The sequence below is a fragment of the Mercenaria mercenaria genome, chromosome 1 (assembly GCF_021730395.1).
Source record: "Mercenaria mercenaria strain notata chromosome 1, MADL_Memer_1, whole genome shotgun sequence".
Lineage (NCBI taxonomy): Eukaryota > Metazoa > Mollusca > Bivalvia > Venerida > Veneridae > Mercenaria > Mercenaria mercenaria.
The window spans coordinates 61,336,194-61,358,999 of record NC_069361.1 but is presented as its reverse complement, the minus strand read 5'-3'; the positions used below and the strand labels follow the sequence as shown (position 1 = coordinate 61,358,999).

The 22,806-nt window shown below is 38.0% G+C and overlaps 1 protein-coding gene across 1 annotated transcript in view; it reads right to left on the bottom strand.

Annotated features, from left to right (window-relative positions):
- The window catches only part of LOC123566185 (nuclear pore complex protein Nup133-like), a 420,170-nt gene that overhangs the window by 324,558 nt on the left and 72,806 nt on the right, over window positions 1-22,806 (bottom strand). Inside the window, exons 4-6 of the mRNA XM_053549042.1 lie at window positions 22,274-22,498; window positions 9,614-9,679; window positions 8,620-8,730 (exon numbers count right to left, since the gene is read on the bottom strand). Of these exons, the coding sequence (XP_053405017.1) occupies window positions 8,620-8,730; window positions 9,614-9,679; window positions 22,274-22,498 (402 nt within the window). The remainder of the gene's footprint in view (window positions 1-8,619; window positions 8,731-9,613; window positions 9,680-22,273; window positions 22,499-22,806) is intronic.

Below are 22,806 nucleotides of genomic sequence, written 5' to 3'. Positions count from 1 at the left end.
GCACGTGACCCAGTTTTGAACTTGACCTAGATATCATCAAGGTGAACATTCTGACCAATTTTCATGAAGATCTCATGAAATATATGGCCTCTAGAGAGGTCACAAGGTTTTTCTATTTTTAGACTTACTGACCTAGTTTTTGACGGCACATGACCCAGTTTCGAACCTGACCTAGATATCATCAAGATAAACATTCTGACCAACTTTCATAAAGATCCCATGAAAAATGTGACCTCTAGAGTGGTCACAAGCAAAAGTTTACGGACGCACGGACGCACGCACGGACGGATGACGGACGACGGACACCGCACGATCACAAAAGCTCACCTTGTCACTTTGTGACAGGTGAGCTAAAAAAAATTACGAATGGATATTTTAATGCTGAGCGAAGTCACAATGGCCATAGCTTTGGCAGAAGCGGTGGTTCCAACGCCGAAGCGGTGGAGGATTCGTCGCAGAAGCGGTGGAGAAATATGGCCGACCGACTACATTTATGCTGCCATCGGTTCGTTTTCTAATGTCCTTTTCACGTTTGACTGAAAACAACCAGTGAGACAGGAGCCCATATGTGTACTCTTCCAACCAGAAACACTTGTTCAGTGCAATTCTTTGTCATTAATGTAAACACTTCTGTACAGTTTGACGAGGGACTGCCGTTTTTGTAGAATTCCCATTAAAAATGGTAAAATCTTGTACAAAACCACCCATGAGCACGTTTGCAGCAAATCGTAAGTACGGCCATGTCAAGCAAAAACTATTTCTTCGTAATAGGTGAATTTTCATTACAGGCATAAGAAAAAATCGACCAAAAATCATTCCAACGCAGTGTGCCGTGGGTACAATTGCAACGCATTACGGTGGATCTTGTTTCTTTAATGTTCGTTATGGACTTTTAACTTAAGTAAACAACTGACAATACCGATTGTTTGATTAAATGCTTACCACATGCGAGTTTTACATCATAAAACAGATCAACTTATCTAATATACAAACTGACAGGGTTTCTGCTGTCCTTTTTTTTTTGTTTTGGCGACATAATATCGAAGTCGGGTTCGCATTGGGGTGGGGGCGGGGGAGTATTCTCCAACACACTGCACATGCTGCAACCATTTGTCATTTTTATAGGTTTTTTAATTATGTTTTAGCATATTTAAGAATAACTGAAATGAGTTGATTCCTTGTCGTCCTCTTGGCAATAGAACAAGGAGTTAAAGGTCTCTTATAATATGTTTGATTGGCGCTGTGACAGTTTTCACAGGAGAATGATATTTTTGTCTATCATTTATTGTAACATTTCTTTCTGCTTGTCTGTTGTTAATTGTTTGTACATGTACTCTGTTTCTCCGTTTATCTTTCAATATTAAACTTAGCCTTAGAATCATCAAGATAAACATTACTGAAGATATGGCCATGAATGTGGCGTATGTCGTTAACAGGCTTTTCCTTTGATTTGACCTGGTTTCCTAGTTTTTGACCCCACATGACAAAGTTTCGAACTTGATCTAGAGATTATTAAGATAAAAATTCCATGCACAGTGTGCCTAATTACGTGATCGTGCTACGTCATTTTGAGCTCGAAAGTGAAAGTAGAAAGGTAAACAAAAATTGAAAATCAAGGCGTAAGTTTTTTAATCTGTATATTGTGTTTATATCATGCATAAGATTCGAAACCTATTTGAAAGTGCTATCCCCGGTACTATGATTTCCCCACCAAAAGCTTTTCGTTTTAATGCTATTCAATAGACTTGCACATTGAGCGCATACTGTCGAAAGTGGTTAACAGGAATAGCGTTAAAACGAGAAGGTTTGCAAATCGAATTTTAATTTTGTGGTAGTAATTATTGTAATTCTTTTGTTTTTCTAAATCCACATAAAAACTCCTTACCAGGTAGAGATACCTTAAAATACACCTAAAATTTGAAAGTAACATCTATGTTGTACCACAGAAAGGTGGTCTTGGTTTTTCCCTAAGGTCAGTTATAAAAAAAGTTACAATATAAGTTATTTATAGTAACAACTAAAGGAAGTTAATCTTAATGCACCATGCACAACTAGGGTTGGAACTGATCACTTGTGTGAAGTTTCATAAATTGTGTGCAAGGGTTCGAAAGATTAGGCGCGCACAAGATTGCACATGTAGACTATATGTACATAGTATGTTAACGAAAAACAAAGTCCCATAACTTTGCAATTTTTTTTTTTTTTGAAAGAACCTAACATGCCCCATGCACAACTACTGTTGTTACTGATCACTTGTGTGAAGTTTCATTAAATTGTGTCAAGGGGATGAGGAGAGATGGTGCGCACAAGATTGTGTCTATGTATATAGTATAGTAACAAAAAACAAAGTCCTGTAACTCCGCAAAACATTTTTCTGAAAGAACCTAACATGCCCCATGCACAACTACTATTGTTACTGATCACTTGTGTGAAGTTTCATTAAACTATGTCAAGGGGATGAGGAGAGATGGTGCGCACAAGATTGTGTCTGTGTATATAGTATAGTAACAAAAAACAAAGTCCCATAACTCTGCAATTTTTTTTTTTCTGAAAGAACCTAACATGCCCTATGCACAACTACTGTTGTTACTGATCACTTGTGTGAAGTTTCATTACACTGTGTCAAGGGGATGAGGAGAGATGGTGCACACAAGATTGTGTCTATGTATATAGTATAGTAACAAACAAGAGCTGTCTCCATAGGATGACACATGCCCCCGATGGCACTTTGAATGAACAGTTATGGCCGATGTTAGAGTTTAGGACCTTTGTCCTACGGACCTGGGTCTTGCGTGCGACATGTCGTCTTACTGTGGTACACATTCATGCCCAATAATTTCAAAATCCATGCATGAATGACAAAGATATGGAGTGGACACGAATGCAGTATCATGAAAAATGACCTTTAACATCTAAGTGTGACCTTGACCTTTGAGCTACGGACCTGGGTCTTGCCCGCGACACGTCGTCTTACTGTGGTACACATTCATGCCAAGTTATTTGAAAATCCATCCATGGATGACAAAGATATGGACCGGACACGAATGCACTATCATGAAAAATGACCTTTAAGGTCTAAGTGTGACCTTGACCTTTGAGCTATGGACCTGGGTCTTGCGCGCGACACATCGTCTTACTGTGGTACACTTTCATGCCAAGTTATTTGAAAATCCATCCATGGATGACAAAGATATGGACTGGACACGAAAATTGCGGACAGACCGACAGACGGTTCAAAAACTATATGCCTCCCTTTCAGGGGCATAAAAACAAAGTCCCGTAACTCTGCAATTTTTTTTTCTGAAAGAACCTAACATGCCCCATGCACAACTACTGTTGTTACTGATCACTTGTGTGAAGTTTCATTAAATTGTGTCAAGGGGATGAGGAGAGATGGTGCGCACAAGATTGTGTCTACGGACAGACAGACAGACAGACAGACGGACGGACAGACAGACAACCTGAAACCAGTATACCCCCCCCTTACAACTTTGTTGTTTGGGGGGTACAACAAGCTATTTATAGTAACAACAAAGGGAAGTAATTCTAAAGAAGGGACCTGCGCATGACACTTCGTCTCATGATGGTGTACAATTGTGTCAAGTTACAGTCGAACTTCGATGGCTCAAACTCGAGGGTCCCATGGAAATTAGTTCGAGTTTTCCGTTGTTCGAGCCATCCAAATGGCGGCCATTTTGAATTTGGGAATTCGAGGGCATGATGTGTTACAAACCTTACATCGTAATATATTGTCATATTGTACCTAAATGTGAGTATGATACGATGACAAATAAAAAACGATCGCTGAAATATGCTTAATTATTTATTTTCAAACATGACATGATACGGAAAAAACACAAATAAAACACTAATATAATTATAAGAATTTGGTGAAGACAGCATCAAATAGAAAGACATGAATAACAAATCTTTTTGAATCATAGTCCAGTACAAATATTATCAAATTTGCCGACTTAGCTATCCCCCCATATCCGGGTCCTTTACTAAGTTGTTCAGCCATGCTTAAGCAGTATGAAAGTTGACGTCGGATCTCCCGTTTTTATGCAGAAAAAAAATAAAGACAGACGTAGTATGTACATTGCTCAATCATTTTAAATAATCTTATTCACATAAATCAAAGCCCATTAAAGCATTGCAGTGAACGAAAGTCACTTTGTTTAATTTGTTTGTCGTATACCGACGCTAATTACGTAAGCGTGTGAAAATTACGCACGCGCCGGTTAAAGGGGAAGCTTGGCGAATGTCAGGCAGAAGTGTGAAAAACTTTGTAAACACAAGCCATCCCAAGCCAAAAATTGTATGTTCGACTGAATAGGTGTAATTATCACTGTAATTAAGCCGAGGGGACCACCAAATGAGTTCGAGAGTTCGAATTATCGAAGTTCGAACGATCCGAGGTAGAACTATATAGAATAAGAAGGAATAAATTCGGGACCGGGCGAAGAGTTCGAGCGATCCTGGGTGTTCGAAAGATCCGAGTTCGAGCCATTGAAGTTCAACTGTACATCAAAATCCCTCCATGCATGAAGAAGAAATGCTTTGGACAAAGTCATTCTTGTATCTGACCTTTGGCCACTAAGTGTAACATTGACCTTAGACCTAGGGACCTGGTTCTTGCGCAAGACACTCCATCTCGTGGTGTTGAACATTTGTGCCAAGTTATATCAAAATCCCCCCATGCAGGAAGAAGAAATGCTCTGGACAAAGTTTTCATTCTTGTATCCTTTGACCTCTAAGTGTGACCTTGACCTTAAACCTAGGGACCTGGTTCTTGCGCATGACACTCCGTCTCATGATAGTGAACAATTGTGCCAAGTTAAATCAAGATCCCTTCATGCACGAAGAAGATATGCTCCGGACAAAGTCATTCTTGAATTTGACCTTTGATCTCTAAGTGTGACCTTGACCTTAGACCTAGGGACCTGGTTCTTGCGCATGACACTCCATCTCATGATGGTGAACAACTGTGCCAAGTTTCATCAAAATCCCTCAATGCATGAAGAAGATATGCTCCGGAAAAAGTCATTCTTGAATTTGACCTTTGACCTCAAAGTGTGACCTTGACCTTAGACCTAGGGACCTGGTTCTTGCACATGACACTCCGTCTCATGATGTTGAACAACTGTGCCAAGTTTCATCAAAATCCCTCCATGCATGAAGAAGATATGCTCCAGACAAAGTCTGTGGACACCGCCCGCCCGCCCATCCGCCCGCCTGCCAGCGGCGTTCCCATAATACATCCCATTTTTCAAACGGACGTATAAAAAGGGCCATAATTCAGCCAAAATAGTTGTCAGAGTTATGCACTTTTGCCTACAGATGGAAATCATGATGATAAACAAGTGTTTAAAGTTTAAAAGCCATATGTCAAATAATTTTGACAAAACGTGGACATGTACGAAAACAGAACCAATTTCCAAATCCAAAAAGGGCCATAATTCAGCCAAAATAGATGACAGAGTTATGTACTCTTGTCTACTGATACAGACTATTATAATGAACAAGTTATAAAAGTTTCAAAGCCATATGTCAAACACTTTACACAAAATATGAACTGGTAAGAAAAACTTAACCAAGATTTCTAAGTCATGAGGTGCCATACTTTCAAAAAGTTTCAGAAAGTTTCAAAGCTTTATCTCAAAAGACTTTGTCAAAATATGAACTGGTACGAAAAACTTAACCAAGATTTCTAAGTCAAGAGGGGCCATAATTCAGTCAAAATGCTTGACAGAGTTATGTACTCTTGCCTACAACTAGACATGGTGATGGTAAACAAGTGTTGAAAGTTTCAAAGCTTTATCTCAAAAGACTTTGTCAAACAAGAGGGCCATCATGGCCCTATATCGCTCACCTGTTATCATTGCACTTGAGGACAAGAAGGCCCTCAGAAAAAATATCTAAGTCCAAAGGACAGGAACAACAAAGGGAAGAAATTTAACCAAAAACAAACAAAAAATTCTTACAAGGTATAGATATGTCAAAATACACCTAAAAATTGGAAGTACCATCCATGTTGTACCACAGAAAAGTGGTCTCGATTTTTCCCTACGGCCAAATAATAAAAAAGTTACTAAAAATAAGCTATTTATAGTAAAGTAAAAGGGAAGTAATTAAAAAAAAATATTGTAAGTGAACAAAAGAAGGATCTGCCAAATACATCTGTTGACATAAATGAAATTTCAGATCAGTATCTTCATTAGTTACGGAGATATACCCATTTTAATTTAAAACTAGAGATGCTTTTGAGAAAAGGGCATGTCTCCCACAACTGCCCCTTAGATGATGAAAAATGTTAGTTTCTCTAGATGTTTTAGACGAGTGGATCCAATTAGGTGGTCTAGATGAGTGGATCCAATCAGTAATTCAAGGGCCATAAATGGAAAGTGCCTGGGCGGATTTGGCTAGATATCGAACTTTGGTAAGGTCTTATGGTCAAACACATTTTGTTCAAGTTTGGTGAAGATCGGATGAGAAATGTTCGACTTAGAGAGCGGACAAGAGTAAACAGACGGATTTTTTCGATAATTCAAGGGTCGTAACTCTAAAATGCCTGGACCGATTTGGCTAGTTATCGAACTTGGCCGAGGTCTCATGGTCAAACACATTTTGTTCAAGTTTGGTGAAGATCGGATGAGAAATGTTCGATTAAGAGTGCGGACATGAGTAAAAAGGCCAATTTTTCGATAATTCAAGGGCCGTAACTCCAAAATGCCTGGACCGATTTGGCTAGTTATCGAACTTGGCCTAGGTCTCATGGTCAAAAACTTTTGTCTAAGTTTGGTGAAGATTGGATGAGAAATATTCGAATTAGAGTGCGGACAAGAGTAAAAAGACCGATTTTTGGTAATTCAAGGGCCATAACTCCAAGACGCCTGGATCGATTTGGCTAGTTATCGAACTTGGCTGAGATCTTATGGTCAAACACATTTTGTTCAAGTTTGGTGAAAATCGGATGAGAAATGTTCGACTTAGAGTGCGGACAAGCTTTGTGACAGACAGACACACAGACAGACTGGAGTAAATTAATATGTCTCCCACACCACTGTGTGGTGGGAGACATAATAAAGGGAGGTAATTTGACATAAAATCAGTCCATAGTTATCTACCCTGATTGTCTCAGTCCAACTAATAACAATAATGAAATTTCAAATAAGTCCTATACGTACTTACTGATATAAATCCATTTTGATTACAATCAGGGGCGGTAATCAGAAATAAAACAACTCTGAAACCTACCATTGGATCCGATTTGTCATGGAATCCAAGCTTTATTGTTGTTGAAGATATTTTGGAAGTTTGTATCAAATAAAACCATAAATGAAGTCTCTATATGGCTGCAAAAGCCAAAATTGCAAATTTTGAACCTTTAAGGGGCCATAACTCTGGAACCCATGAAGGAATCTGGCCAGTTCAAGAAAGGAAGCAAGATCTTGAGGTGATACAAGTTGTGTGCAAGTTTGGTTAAAATCAAATCATAAATGAAGCTTCTATTGTGCAGACAAGGTCAAAATAGCTAATTTTGGCCCTTTCAGGGGCCATAACTCTGGAACCAATTATGGGATCTGGCCGGTTCAAGAAAGGAACCGAGATCTTATGGTGACACAAGTTTTGTGCAAGTTTGATTAAATTCAAATCATAAAAGAAGCTGCTATTGTGCAGACAAGGTCAAAATAGCTAATTCTGGCCCTTTCAGGGCCATAACTCTGGAACCCATAATGGAATCTGGCCAGTTCAAGAAAGGAATCAAGATCTTATGGTGATACAAGTTGTGTGCAAGTTTGGTAAAATTCAAATCATAAATAAAGCTGCTATTGTACAGACAAGGTCAAAATAGCTAATTTTGGCCCTTTCAGGGGCCGTAACTCTGGAACCCATAATGGAATCTGGCCAGTTCAAGAAAGGAACCAAGATCTTATGGTGATACAAGTTGTGTGCAGGTTTGGTGAAAATCAAATCATAAATAAAGCTGCTATTGTGCAGACAAGGTCAAAATAGCTAATTTTGGCCCTTTCAGGGGCCATAACTCTGGAACCCATAATGGGATCTGGCCAGTTCAAGAAAGGAACCGTGATCTTATGGTGATACAAGTTGTGTGCAAGTTTGGTTAAAATAAAATCATAAATGAAACCACTATGGTGCAGACAAGAAATTGTTGACGGACGGACGGACGCACGGACTGACGACGGACGAAGGGTGATCACAAAAGCTCACCTTGTCACTATGTGACAGGTGAGCTAAAAATGGACTGGTACAAAAAACTTAACCAGGGTGTGACGCCGACGCCGACACCATGTTGAGTAGGATAGCTCTACTTATTCTTCGAATAGTCGAGCTAAAAATATATGAAGGAAAATGCCACATCTTTTAGTAGTGACAGTTGTTAACACAAAGACATTTGGTTTGGTTAAAATCCAGGAATTTCACAAGGTAAAATATATTGAGAAAGCTATTGCTGGAAAGAAAACAATCTCTGCTACATACATGTATACACCAAAGTATGGGAAAAATATCTAGAAATATGTGAAAATCAAAGAAAACAATGTCAGGACTGTTTCATGTCTAGAAAGTGCTTAAGGCAAGTCTCTAGGATATACTTACAGTCCCAATTGTCTGCCCCTGTCCACCACCAAATATCAATGAAGACATTCTCCTTCCTATCCCAGCAAACATTCCCTGTGTAGCCTTCAAGGGATGGCAGCTTATACTGTTCTATACACAAGATAAAACTTCCAAGTTAACACATTTTGAGATCAAATTAAGTTACATGTCAAAAGGTTTTGTCAAAATGTAAACTGGTATGAAAAACTTTGCCACCGCCATGGTGAGGACAGCTCTCCTTATTCTTCTAATAGTCAAGCTAAGAACGATTTATTTTAGTGTCATCTAGTTACATACAGATTAGCCAAGGTTCATAAAGGTCCGTTCTAATCTTTCCAAACATGCAAGCAAAATTGATGTCACATTCTCACTGGATAAAATTAAGCTAGCCCTCTTCTTTGTTGGAGGTTAATTAAAGCAATGTCATTCACTCAGCTATATGAGGAGATGAGTAAGAAAACATATTCATACAAACAGCTACCCACTTCACTCAGCTTTTTTACTTATAAAAACACAAACAAATTTAATTTCAACCTGAAAATTTATCTTGTCCAGGTCCATATCAGGACTACTATGCCATGTTAAAACAAAACAGATATAAAACATGGATGCATGATGTAACTTGGTACAAAATATTCAGTTTCAAGCTGACATAAATCCCCCAAAATATTCAGTTTCAAGCTGACATAAATCACCCAAAGTATTCAGTTTCAAGCTGACATAAATCCCCCAAAATATTCAGGATCATCATGTATGAAAACTGAAGCATTCCTTGTAATTAATCAGAAATGTTTATGTTTAAATGTTACTGCAACAATGACCTTTTAAATACTGTCGCACCGACACAATTATAGGTAATATGGCGACTTTCCAGCTTTGACGCAAGATAGACACCGGAACATGCACCTATACTAACAGCTCACCCTGAATCGAAGATTTTTGATTAAATTAAACAAAACATTTGCACCAACAAAGTGAGACTATGACATGATACCTGTCCAGATATAGCTGCTATCATCACCAAGGAACTGGTCGTCGTTGCAAGCAAACATCCAAATGGCTGCAACAGTTTAAAAACATGTTCAACATTCTCAATCCATTTACAAGAATAGGATAGATGCTATTAAGTAAAATTTTAGAGCATTAAAAAAACTGAAAGAAATGAAGTATAGCAACTTTTTGTTCCTCTTTCTTTTATGACAAGGTAATAGTAAATCCCTTAGAGGCTAAACATAAGATAAAGAATCTCATTATAGCAAACATTTTTTAAATATTATTTGAAAATCCTTCAAGAGGACAAAAAGATGGAGCATACATGGTTTTGTGATAAACAAACAGATGGACAACTAGACAAAATACAACAGGTATGGCCCAGTATCCCTCATCACAGTTACGCTGCTTGCTTGAACAGTTTTAGAAGATGGTTTACTCATTTTGAAGCATTTCTCTGACTGTTCAGGAGTACTCTGTTGTAAATAGTGTAACATAAAGGGCAAATAGTGTAACACAAAGGGCCCCTATCAATAAATGTAATTACAACATTTTAAGGTAGCTGATACGTAATGACACTCTGCAATTTCCATGTGATTATGTATTTGTGTCCAATTCTCTGGATATAACTATAGCTTAACACATTGCTTCTCGTAAAAAACAAAAATGCCGAAATAGCAGACGGAGGATAAATAATCTGCTGATTTTCACTACATGTCCACTACCTTAAACAAAATATAAGATGTTTTATTTTTTGTTGCAAACAATGTAAGTGTTTAACTTATGATATTCAGCTTAAACTGTTTACACAACTTGAAAAAATATTTTTGTGGGGGATTCTCATTTACAATTATATCAGCAGGTATCAACTGCAATAAGAGTATTCATGAGTGGAAAATATTGATGATAAAATGTTGTACAGGTTTGTTAACATTGTAAAATCTTATATGACTTCTTTCAGGTAAATTTTAGGTACTGTTTTGGTAAACTTATAATAAATAATAAATGTATGTGATTCTCTTTCGTTCATAATTTTTTCAGGAGTTTTAAACTCTTGGCTAGCATTGACAAAAGGAAGTTCAGTATAGGCTCTTTCAAAGTGCTGGAAGTAGACAAAACTTACATTTTACTGAATTTTATTGAATTCATTAATCTGTGGACAGTTTTGATACAGACTATAATTGGGGAAATCCCAAAATCAATGAATCAAAGGCATGAGAGGACTGTAGGGAAGCGTAGCTGAACCGGTATGCATTTTAACCCTTAGCCTGTTAAATTTCTAAAATGGACTGATCCATCATTCAATCTGGGCAATACCATTTATAATTCAAAGGGGTGTTCACTGAAAATTTACTGACTGAATAGCGAATAGTGCAGACCATGATCAGACTGCACGGATGTGCAGGCTGATCTTGGTTTGCACTGGTCGCAAAGGCAAAATCACTTGAACTACTTTTATAGCATATGTATAGAGAAAGGTAGTAACGGCATTTGTAACTGTAATTTCACCAATATCGGTATACATAGTTTGGTGACTTTGGGAAAGCTACACTTCCTAAAAACTGTCAAGACATGAGTTGTCCAAAATTGCTTCAGATATTTTAGGTCATTTTTTAAATATATCAAATACTTCTGTTTTTACACAGAGAGGATTAAAAGCAGTTAGAAAATTGGTGCACTTAGCTGTCATTTCGCACTGAAAACTAGAATGTGTCTATAGGACACAAGGGTGTGCCCCCCCACTGGTACATTTATCACAAATAAGGGGCAATAATTAAAATGTCTGCAGTCTTAAGGGGGTAATATAGGCTAAACTAACATTTTATGAAAAGGCTTCAGTATTAGGCCATATACTTTTTGAGCTATGAGCATCACAAACAAAAAATCCAATACTTTGGCTATTTCAAGGGCCGTAACTCTGTAATAAGCATCAAAATTCTCAAGAAGAACGCCAAGTGTGCAAGTTCACATCATGATAAAGACTCAAGCAAGGTTTCATGAATTTACATCAAATACTTTTGAGCTAGGCACATTATTAGGTGATAATGTGCATTTTTGACTATTTCAGGGGCCATAACTTAAACAAGAGGGCCAGAAGATCAAAAAATCATAATCAAGATCAATCAAGAGAATCATGAGAAAATATAGTTGAAATTTTCTTAAAGGTACAGATATGTCAAAATACACCTAAAAATTGGAGGTACCATCCATGTTGTACCACAGAAAAGTGGTCTTGGTTTGCCCCTAAGCATGACCTTGACCTTGAAGTTAGCCATCCGAAACATGCGCTCTGCACATCATTTCGATGAGGTGAACATTTGTGTCAGGTTTTTTAGATATCCTTCAAGGGGTTCAAGAGTTACAGAGTGAAAGGGAAATTGCTAACCAACAGACAGACGGACACCGAGGCAATAACATAAAACGTCCCTTAGGGCGTATAAAAAGGAATCGAGATCTTATGGTGATACAAGCTGTGTGCAAGTTTGGTTAAAATCAAATCATAAATGAAGCTGCTATTGTTTAGACAAGGTCAAAATAGCTAATTCTGGATCTTTCAGGGGCCATAACTCTAAAACCCATGATGGGATCTGGCCGGTTCAAGAAAGGAATAGAGATCTTATAGTGACACAAGCTTTGTGCAAGTCTGATTAAAATCAAATCATAAATGAAGCTGCTATTGTGCAGACAAGGTCAAAATAGCTAATTCTGGCCCTATCAGAGGCCATAACTCTGGAACCCATAATGGAATCTGGCCAGTTCAAGAAACGAAACAAGATCTTGTGGTGATACAAGCTGTGTGCAAGTTTGGTTAAAATCAAATCATAAATGAAGCTGCTATTGTGCAGACAAGGTCAAAATAGCTAATTTTGGCTCTTTCAGGGACCATAACAATGGAACCCATAATGGCATCTGGCCGGTTCAAGAAAGGAATAGAGATGTTACGGTGACACAAGTTTTGTGCTAGTTTGATTAAATTCAACTCATAAATGAAGCTGCTATTGTGCAGACAAGGTCAAAATAGCTAATTCTGACCCTTTCAGGGGCCATCATTCTGGAACCCATAATAGAATCTGGCCAGTTCAAGAAAGGAACCAAGATCTTATGGTGATATAAGTTGTGTGCAAGTTTGGTTAAAATAAAATCATAAATGAAATCACTATCGTGCAGAAACAAAATTGTGGACGGACAACAGACAGACGACGGATGAAGGGCGATCACAAAAGCTCACCCTGTCACTATGTGACAGGTGAGCTAAAAATAGGAGGTGGAGCCTGCCAAAAAATAAGAGGTGGGCAAGTTTATATCATGATAAAGACTCATGCAAGTTTTCATCAATTTATATCATATACTTTTTGAGCTAGATGCATCACAATGTGAAAATGTGCATTTTTAACTATTTCAGGGGCAACTAGAGCTATCACTAAAGGTGATGAATGTACCCCCCGCATGCACTGACACAGTACATTGCAATTTGACGCACAAGATTGCATAATTATGTGGACTGTATGTATATAGACTGTATGTATACAGTATAGTAACAAAAAACAAAGTCTCATAACTATGCAGAATATTTATCTAAAAGAACGTAACATGCACCATGCACAACTAGGGTTGGTACTGATCACTTTTGTGAAGTTTCATTAAATCATATGCAAGGGTTCATAAGATTAGGCACGCACAAGATTGCATATTCAGACTGTATGTACATAGTATGTTAACAAGAAACAAAGTCCCATAACTCTGCAATTTTTGTTGTTGAAAGAACCTAACATGCCCCATGCACAACTACTATTGTTACTGTTTACTTGTGTGAAGTTTCATTAAATTGTGTCAAGGGGATGAGGAGAGCTGGTGCGCACAAAATTGTGTCTATGTATATAGTATAGTAACAAAAAACAAAGTCCCGTAACTCTGCAATTTTTTTTCTGAAAGAACCTAACATGCCTCATGCAAAACTACTGTTGTTACTGATCACTTGCGTGAAGTTTCATTAAATTATGTCAAGGGGATGAGGAGAGATGGTGCGCACAAGATTGTGTCTATCTATATAGTAACAAAAAACAAAGTCCCGTAACTCTGCTTTTTTTTTCTGAAAGAACCTAACATGCCCCATGCACAACTACTGTTGTTACTGATCACTTGTGACGGGGTGGGTGCAGGGGTGGGGATGATCCATGATCAGGGGGTGGTGGGCATGACTGGGTGGAGGAGTGAGGAGGGGGAACGGTACAACTTTGCATGTTGATAAATATTCATGGAAGGTTTGAAACAAGAGGGCCATGAAGGCCCTGTATTGTTCACCTGACCTATTGACCTAAAAACCATCAAGATTAACATTCTGACCAAGTTTCATTAAGATATGGAATAAATGTGGCCACTGGCGCCAGATCAGAAAGAAAATGCCTCTGTACATGTTATACCCTACCCCTAGGTATTCTATAAGAACCATGGTCATGAACGGGAAAATATACTAACCCATTTCAATCGCGTATTTCATACCTAAAACACGCAGTTCAGTAAATGTGTACTACTGATATTAAACAAGCGATAATTTATCTTCCACCGTGCACCAGTCACATTGTCTTAAAATTCCATATTGCAGAGATGCTCCATATATTTTATGCTTTCGTCAACGTTACAGAAAAAACTTGCGTGAACTCCCCTAATGAACATCCGGTCTAGAGGTCACAGCAGTGTGCACATGTTAGGCGAAATGTAAACAAACAAAAACAGAATGCAAAATATTCACAGTTATACAATAAAACTCGAAATGATGAATGAAATTCATCTTGTATGTGATTTTGAATTTTAAATCATTCATTGGTAAACATCTGTTCTGTTTATTTAATTCATTTTGAACATTTATCCTGCATATACACATTTTAGCATACACGTGTCGTAAAATGACGATTGACATACATTTTCACATCAGCCAATCAGAATGGTTTTGTAATCTAGAACGGAACTTCACCAGGGAAGTTCAAGTAAGTTTTTTTTGTAACGTTGAAAAACTGTAAACTACGCGTTGTTTTTCTAAGACAAGAAGTATTGTAGAAATGTGACCGGTACACAATGGAAGATAAATTATCGCGTGTTTAATATCCATATTACACATTTACCGAACTGCGTGTTTTAGTTATGAAATACGCGATTGAAATGGGTTAGTATATTTTCCCGTTCACGACCATGGTTCTTATAGAATACCTAGGGGTAGGGTATAACATGTACAGAGGCATTTTCTTTCTGATCTGGCGCCAGTGAATGTGGCCTTTAAAGTGTAAACTAGCTTTTCCTTTGATTTGACCTATTGACCTATTTTTTGACCCAACATGACCAAGATTCAAACTGGACCTTGAAATCATTAAGATTACCATTCTGACCAAGTTTCATGAAGATACAGTCATAAATGTGGACTCTAAGTGTTAACAAGCTTTTCTTTTGATCTGACCTAGTCACCTAGTTTTTGACCCCACCTGACCCAGATTTGAATTTAACCTATAGATCATCAAGATTAACATTCTGATCTAGTTTCATTAAGATATGGTCATAAATGTGGCCTCTACAGTGTAAACTAGCTTTTCCTCTGATTTGACCTGGGGACCTATTTTTTGATCCTACATGACCCAGATTCAAACTGGACCTTGAGAATATCAAGATTACCATTTTGACCAAGTTTCATAAAGATACAGTCATAAATGTGGCCTCTACAGTGTTAACAAGCTTTACCTTTGATTTGACTCGGTGACCTAGTTTTTGACCTGACATGACCCAGGTTCAAACTTGACCTAAAGATTATCAAGATTAACATTCTGACAAAGTTTCATAAAGATACAGTCATACATGTGGCCTCTACAGTGTTAACAAGCTTTTCCTTTGATTTGACCTAGTGACCTAGTTTTTGACCCCACCTGACCCAGATTCAAACTTGACCTATAAAGCCTCAAGACTAACATTCTAACCAAGTTTCATTAAGATATGGTCATAAATGTGGCCTCTACAGTGTAAACTAGCTTTTCCTTTGATTTGACCTGGTGACCTAGTTTTTGATCCCACATGATCCAGACTCAAACTGGACCTTGAGAACATCAAGATTAAAATTCTGATCAAGTTGCATGAAGATACAGTCATAAATGTGGCCTCTACAGTGTTAACAAGCTTTTCCTTTGATTTGACCTGGTGACCTAGTTTTTGACCCCAGATGACCCAATATCAAAACTGTCCAAGACTTTATTGAAGGTATACTGACCAAGTTTCATTAAGATTGGGCCAAAATTGTGAACTCTAGTGTTAACAAGCTTTTTCTTTGATTTGACCTGGTGACCTAATTTTTAAACACAGATGACCCAATATCGAACTCGTTCAAGATTTTATTGAGGGTTACATTCTGACCAAGTTTCTTTAAGATTGGGCCAAAAATGTATCCTCTAGAGTGTTAACAAGCTTTTCCTTTGATTTGACCTGGTGACCTAGTTTATAACCCATGATGACCCAATATCGAACTCGTCCAAGATATTATTGAGGGTATCATTCTGACCAAGATTCATTAAGATTGGGCCAAAACTGTGACCTCTAGAGTGTTAACAAGCTTTTCCTTTGTTTTGACATGGTGACTTAGTTTTTGACCCAAGATGACCTCTAGAGTGTTAACAAGCTTTTCCTTTGACTTGACCTGGTGACCTAGTTTTTGACCCCAGGTGACCAAATATCGAACTCGTCCAAGATTTTTATTAAGGGTAACATTCTGACCAAGTTTCATTAAGATTGGGCCAAAATTGTGACCTCTAGAATGTTAACAAGCTTTTCCTTTGATTTGACCTGGTGACCTAGTTTCTGACCCCAGATGACCCAATATAGAACCCGTCCAAGATTTTATTGAGGGTAATATTCTGACCAAGTTTCATTAAGATTGGGCCAAAAATGTGACCTCTAGAGTGTTAACAGTCAAATTGTTGACGACGGATGACGGACGGACAGACGACGACGGACACAGGGTGATCATATAAGCTCACCTTTGAGCACTTTGTGCTCAGGTGAGCTAAGGAATGAGAAATTATTTTTTGGGGAGGTGGGGGGTTGGGAGGGGGAGAGGGTTTGACCAAGGCAAGGTTCACATGTTTATAATAAATGTTCATGTAAAAGAATGAAAGAAGTTTAATGAAATTCTACCAATTAGTTGGTTGGTTATGTACAAATCTGTAGATTTTTAAACAATTAAAGGGCAATAACTCTAAGGAAAATTGACAATTAAAAACAAATGACAGGCATCACTGAAGTATGTTGGTTCATATTTATTTGAAGTTTCATGAAATTCTACCAGCTTGTTACTGCATGGGTGAAAGTATGGAATACTGAAAATCCTGAAAAATTTGATGGGGGCTTGGGGGCCGCTAGGGCCCCCGGTGGGTCCAAGCCCCCCGGAAGCTTCTGAGAATTAGTGATTATGAATGCTTAGAACAGCCCTATTCTAGCCTAATATGTGTGCCAAAAATTTACTAATCATATTGCACGAAAATGCATGATTTTCAGTTAACAGTAACTTTTCTAAGTCAAGGACTTGTTTCAACAATATCCCGTCAACATATTTTTGTAAGATTCAGACTGAAACAACCTGAAAATTCTAGCAACATTTTTGTTTTTTCATGCCACCATTTTTTAACGTTTTGGCACAACATTCACAAAATGCAGACCCTGCAATATCCGGATTTCGTAGCCAAAGACCCCATCGATCACCATCAGTGTCACATTCAGATGGCCAAGCCCATCTCCATTTGTTACCATGTTTGCTGTCTAAGTCCCAAGTATTGTACACTGGCGGTAAAAACTTCATTTTTCACGCACTATCCCGTGCAGGCCCTAATTACGGGGTGTTAATCCCCGAAGAAATCTTGATCTTCTTCGCATTCCTCGTGGAAAGATTGATACTTTGGAGATAAAAAGCGTGCAAAGCGTAGAAATCAAGACATGCGTGTGAAAGTCCATGAAAACTTTGACACGGCAACTTTTAGGCGCACGTGAAAGTCATGAAAAACGTGAGTGAATAGTTATAGAAACGGTCATTTAAAATGATGTTTTAAAACAAACAGTTGAAGTAAATTTCGGTACGTACCGGGATCGAGTAATCATCACTGCAATATGTTTTATAAAAGTGACTCTTCCGTGGTTGACGCTTGTTTTATAATTGGAACTCTTTACAAGGTGTGTATAATAAAATCCAGACATCGCAAAAGTTGCCAAAAATGGCCGGACATTCGGTCCTGCACTGCCGGGACGAACATTAAATATGAAACAAACAGGAATCTTGCTTCCTTTTATCAGTATGCAGCTGTTGATATATTTTTCTTGTATCCTATCTGATCTAGATTGCTTTGGGTTCAAAAATCCCGAAAAATAATTTTGAGAAGTATCCAAAAAATATGGACACAATAATTATCATCAACCCACCTCTGTTCAAAGCGGGAGATTGTCATGTTATTACGTCATGTTTTCGCGCCATGTGACACATCACTGTCTGGTCGTACCGCTTCGGTTCTTTAGAACAGTAAAAAAGTATCTTCTTTAATTTTTTTAAGAGTGAATGTGCAATATCCCGTATAAACTGACAGGTAAATGTGTCAAACGATAAGTGACCTATCTGCCCTCAAGGAATTGAGAAGAATATCTTACAACATAGTAAGATTCCTTACTTAAAACCACAGCGACATCATACTTAAAACCACATTTCTATTTACGTTCACGAGGTCACGTAACCTATTCTGCCGCATTACAGAAATCTGTTTGCCAAAAATTGTTTTACTCGATGTATTGAAATAGCTGCCGCTTTTTTATTATTTAAGATTTTTTAATTCTGTTTTTTGTACTTTCTTGTCAAAAGTCTGAATTTTATGACTACAGAATGTATTATTTATTTACTTTTAGAAATAAATAAATAATTAAGATCGCACTGTTTGAAATTTTACAAATAATATGAAAATTCAATCGTTTTTATACAATTTTGCCTACATTTCTGTCGATATCTTATTAAAATCGGCATAGAATTCAAACTGTATTACTTCTTAAGCGGTGTTAAAATTTAAAGCGATTATATTAAAAAATGAATGCACTACACGCGTCTTTTGTGTACGTGTCGATAAACAAGAGTAGGTGACGTAGCCTTTAGATATTATTATTATGATAGGTCGCACGTGTTCGTGGAATGGAAAATTACTGGTATGACCTTTTGATATCTTTACGATTCGCGTTATTTTTAGGGGTGTAATTTCTGAATTTGGTAAAGTTACCAGGTAAAATCCACTCGCCCGATTGGACGAGCATACAGAGAGGTCCACTCATCCCTATCCAGACTTTAAACCGCCAGTACTCGCATAAGACATAACTCGCAATATATGAGGCGTCTGCATGTTCTTCGTGTTTGAAGATAAAATTGCATGCAAGAAATCGAGAAATGCATGCTGCAGACAAAAGTCCGTGCAAATTCTGACGCGCGGGAACTTTTCGGAGCATGTAAAATTTATGAAAAAAATAACAGTTGTTTTCATTGAAGTACAGCGCCTATGCGGGCCAATCAAAATTGTTGTTACATACTGACGATATGCGAGATGCGCTGCAAACGGCATATGTGATAAATACAGTCGATTGTGTTTGTCGGCGATTGATTGATTTTTCAAGCTTTGTTGAATGATGATGATGACACCATACCCCTCCCCCCTCCCCCCCGAATTTCGACCCGGATTTAGACGATTTGGAAAAACGATCCCCGCCGAGATGGAAAATCCGGAACTTCCAGAGTATTCTGGAAAACTTTCACCCATGTTACTGAGAAATGGCTGCAGAAGTTTCATGAAGATACAGTCATAAATATGGCCTCTAGAGTGTTAACAAGCTTTTCCTTTGATTTGACCTGGTGACCTAGTTTCTGACCCCACCTAACCTAGATTTGAACTTGAGCTATAGATCATCAAGATTACCATTTTGACCAAGTTTCATTAAGATAAGGTCATAAATGTGGCCTCTACAGTGTAAACTAGCTTTTCTTTTGATTTGACCTGGTGACCTTGTTTTTTATCCTACATGACCCAGATTCAAATTGGACCTTAAGATCATCAATATTAACAATCTGACCAAGTTTCATGAAGATACAGTCATAAATGCGGCCTCTACAGTGTTAACAAGCTTTTCCTTTGATCTGACCTGGTGACCTAGTTTTTGACCCCACCTAACCCAGATTTGAACTTGAGCTATAGATCATCAAGATTACCATTTTGACCAAGTTTCATTAAGATAAGGTCATAAATGTGGCCTCTACAGTGTAAACTAGCTTTTCCTTTGATTTGACCTGGTGACCTAGTTTTTTATCCTACATGACCTAGATTCAAATTGGACCTTAAGATCATCAATATTAACATTCTGACCAAGTTTCATGAAGATACAGTCATAAATGCGGCCTCTACAGTGTTAACAAGCTTTTCCTTTGATTTGACCTTGTGACCTAGTTTTTGACCCCAGATAACCCAATATCGAACACGTCCAAGATTTTATTAAGGGTAACATTCTGACCAAGTTTAATTAAGATTGGGCCAAAAATGTGACCTCTAGAGTGTTAACGAGCTTTTCCTTTGATTTGACCTGGTGACCTAGTTTTTGACCCCAGATGACCCAATATCAAATTCGTCCAAGATTTTATTGAGGGTAACATTCTGACCAAGTTTCATTAAGATTGGGCCAAAATTGTGACCTCTAGAGTGTTAACAAGCTTTTCCTTTGATTTGATCCGGTGACCTAGTTTTTGATCCTAGATGACCCAATATCGAACTTGTCCAAGATTTTATTGAGGGTAACATTCTGACCAAGTTTCATAAAGATTGGGCCAACATTGTGACTTCTAGAGTGTTAACAAGCTTTTCCTTTGATTCGACCTGGTGACCTAGTTTTTGACCCCAGATGACCCAATATCGAACTCATCCAAGATTTTATTGAGGGTAATATTCTGACCAAGTCTCATTAAGATTGGGCCAAAAATGTGACCTCTAGAGTGTTAACAGTCAAATTGTTGACGACGGACGGACGGACGGACAGATGGACGGACGATGGACGACGGACACAGGGCGATCACTAAAGCTCACCTTTGATCACTTCGTGCTCAGGTGAGCTAAAAACTTGACGGGCATAATCGCAGTATGTTAGTTCATGTTTATTTCAAGTTTCATGAAATTCTACCTGCTAGTTACTGAGAAATGGCTGCAGACGGACACAAGGACACACGCACAGACATGACGGACGGACAACGCTATTTCAATACACTCCTCCCGATTTCATCGGCAGGGGATAAAAATAGGAGGTGCGCAAGTTCATATCATGATTAAGACTCATGCAAGGTTTCACGAATCTATATCAAATACTTTTTGAGCTAGGTGTGTCACAAGGTGAAAATGTGCATTTTTGACTATTTCAGGGGCCATAACTCTGGAAATAGGGGGCGGAGCCTGACGAAAAATAGGAGGTACTCAAGTTCATATCATTATAAAGACTCATGCAAGGTTTCATCAATTTAAATCAAATACTTTTTGAGCTAGGCGCGTCACGAACTTCGGACGGACGCATGGACGAGACCAAATCTATATGCCCCCACCACTCATGGGGGGCGGGGTTGCACAATAATCTGTAAAGACGAATTTGAATTGTTTAGGTACCATCTCTATCATGTTACTTGATTATCATCACTCACCTTTATTCCAAGTTTAAAGTAAACACCTTGAATAGATTTGAAATTTTGCTCCAGACACAAAATACAGAGTACAGATTTGAAATCAATTTGTGATCTTGACCTATGACCTACTGGCCAAGTTCATGAGCTTGAATAGGGTCCAAAGTGTAGGGGAGAGAAGTAATGTGGATTGCTGCACTCCTCAATCACCTCATATACCAAGTTTAAAGTCAATACCTTGAATAGCGTTGAAATTGTGCTCTGGTCACAAAATACAAAAAATGGATTTGAACTCAGTTTGTGACCTTGACCTTCGGCCTTCAGATCAAGTTCATACACTATGAACATATTCTCATTGCCATCCACCTATATGCCAATTCTGAAGTAAATACTTCAACTGGTTATCAAGTTATGCTCTGGACACAAAATATGACGGACAGATTAACCTTGCAATGACCTTGACCTTTGACCTACAGACCTGCTTCATGCGCTAAGCACATTGTCTCATAGCCACCTACTTATATGCCAAGACTGAAGTCAATAGCTTGAATACTTATTATGTCCAGGACAAGAGAGGGTCAAAATTGACCTTTGATCTCCATTTTGTGACCTTGACCTTAGACCTACCAACCTTGATAAAAAGCTATGCACATCGTCTCATCGCCATCTACCAATAGGCCACGTTTAAAGTCGATACCTTGAATGGTTATTAAGTTATACTTCAGACATACCATATGTATGACAGATGGATGGACGGACATGCAGACGCACATGCCATCACCTAATACATCACTTTTTTCAAAACGGGCATATAAAAATAGCAAAAGTATAACAAGTAAAATTTTCAAGCCACAAGGAAATGAAGTTTTATAAATTGTGCGATATGATTAATAACAACTAAGAGAAGTACCATATTTCTGAATGTCTATATTTGACTCAGGTAAATAATTTTATCATACTAACATAAAGATTGACTACACAATCACATTCCTCTCCCTTCAGTTCAGCGCTGATCTCCATTGACGATGCTTCGTACGCAATATTTGACCAGTACCTGACCACACCCTCTGGTGACACAGCAATACAGGAGGCTGACTGACTGTCCCCACTGCAAGGGATGACACAAACTCTGGCAGCACTGTGGGCCAAGTCACTGGGAGGCAACGTCAACTCTTTACACAAAATATTCTGGAAAAGAAAATCCAGTATACTGGTATAAATATTTGCTATCTACATTGGTTTTACTGATCAAGTTTTATACTCACGTAATCATTTAACCTGCAAAAAGTTGGGATAAAAGGTTTTCTGATGAATTTTGCAGGAAATATTCAAAAGAAATGTAGTGGTACATGCTAGTAGGAAATCCTTGAAGTTTCAGTACAAAGGCAATTTACTTGTTGTTATGACGTGTCATTTATTACCCTTGGAGAGGCATAATTCTGTCTAAAAAAAAATTAAAGTTATTGGGATTGTAACCACACATGCAGATGATGATT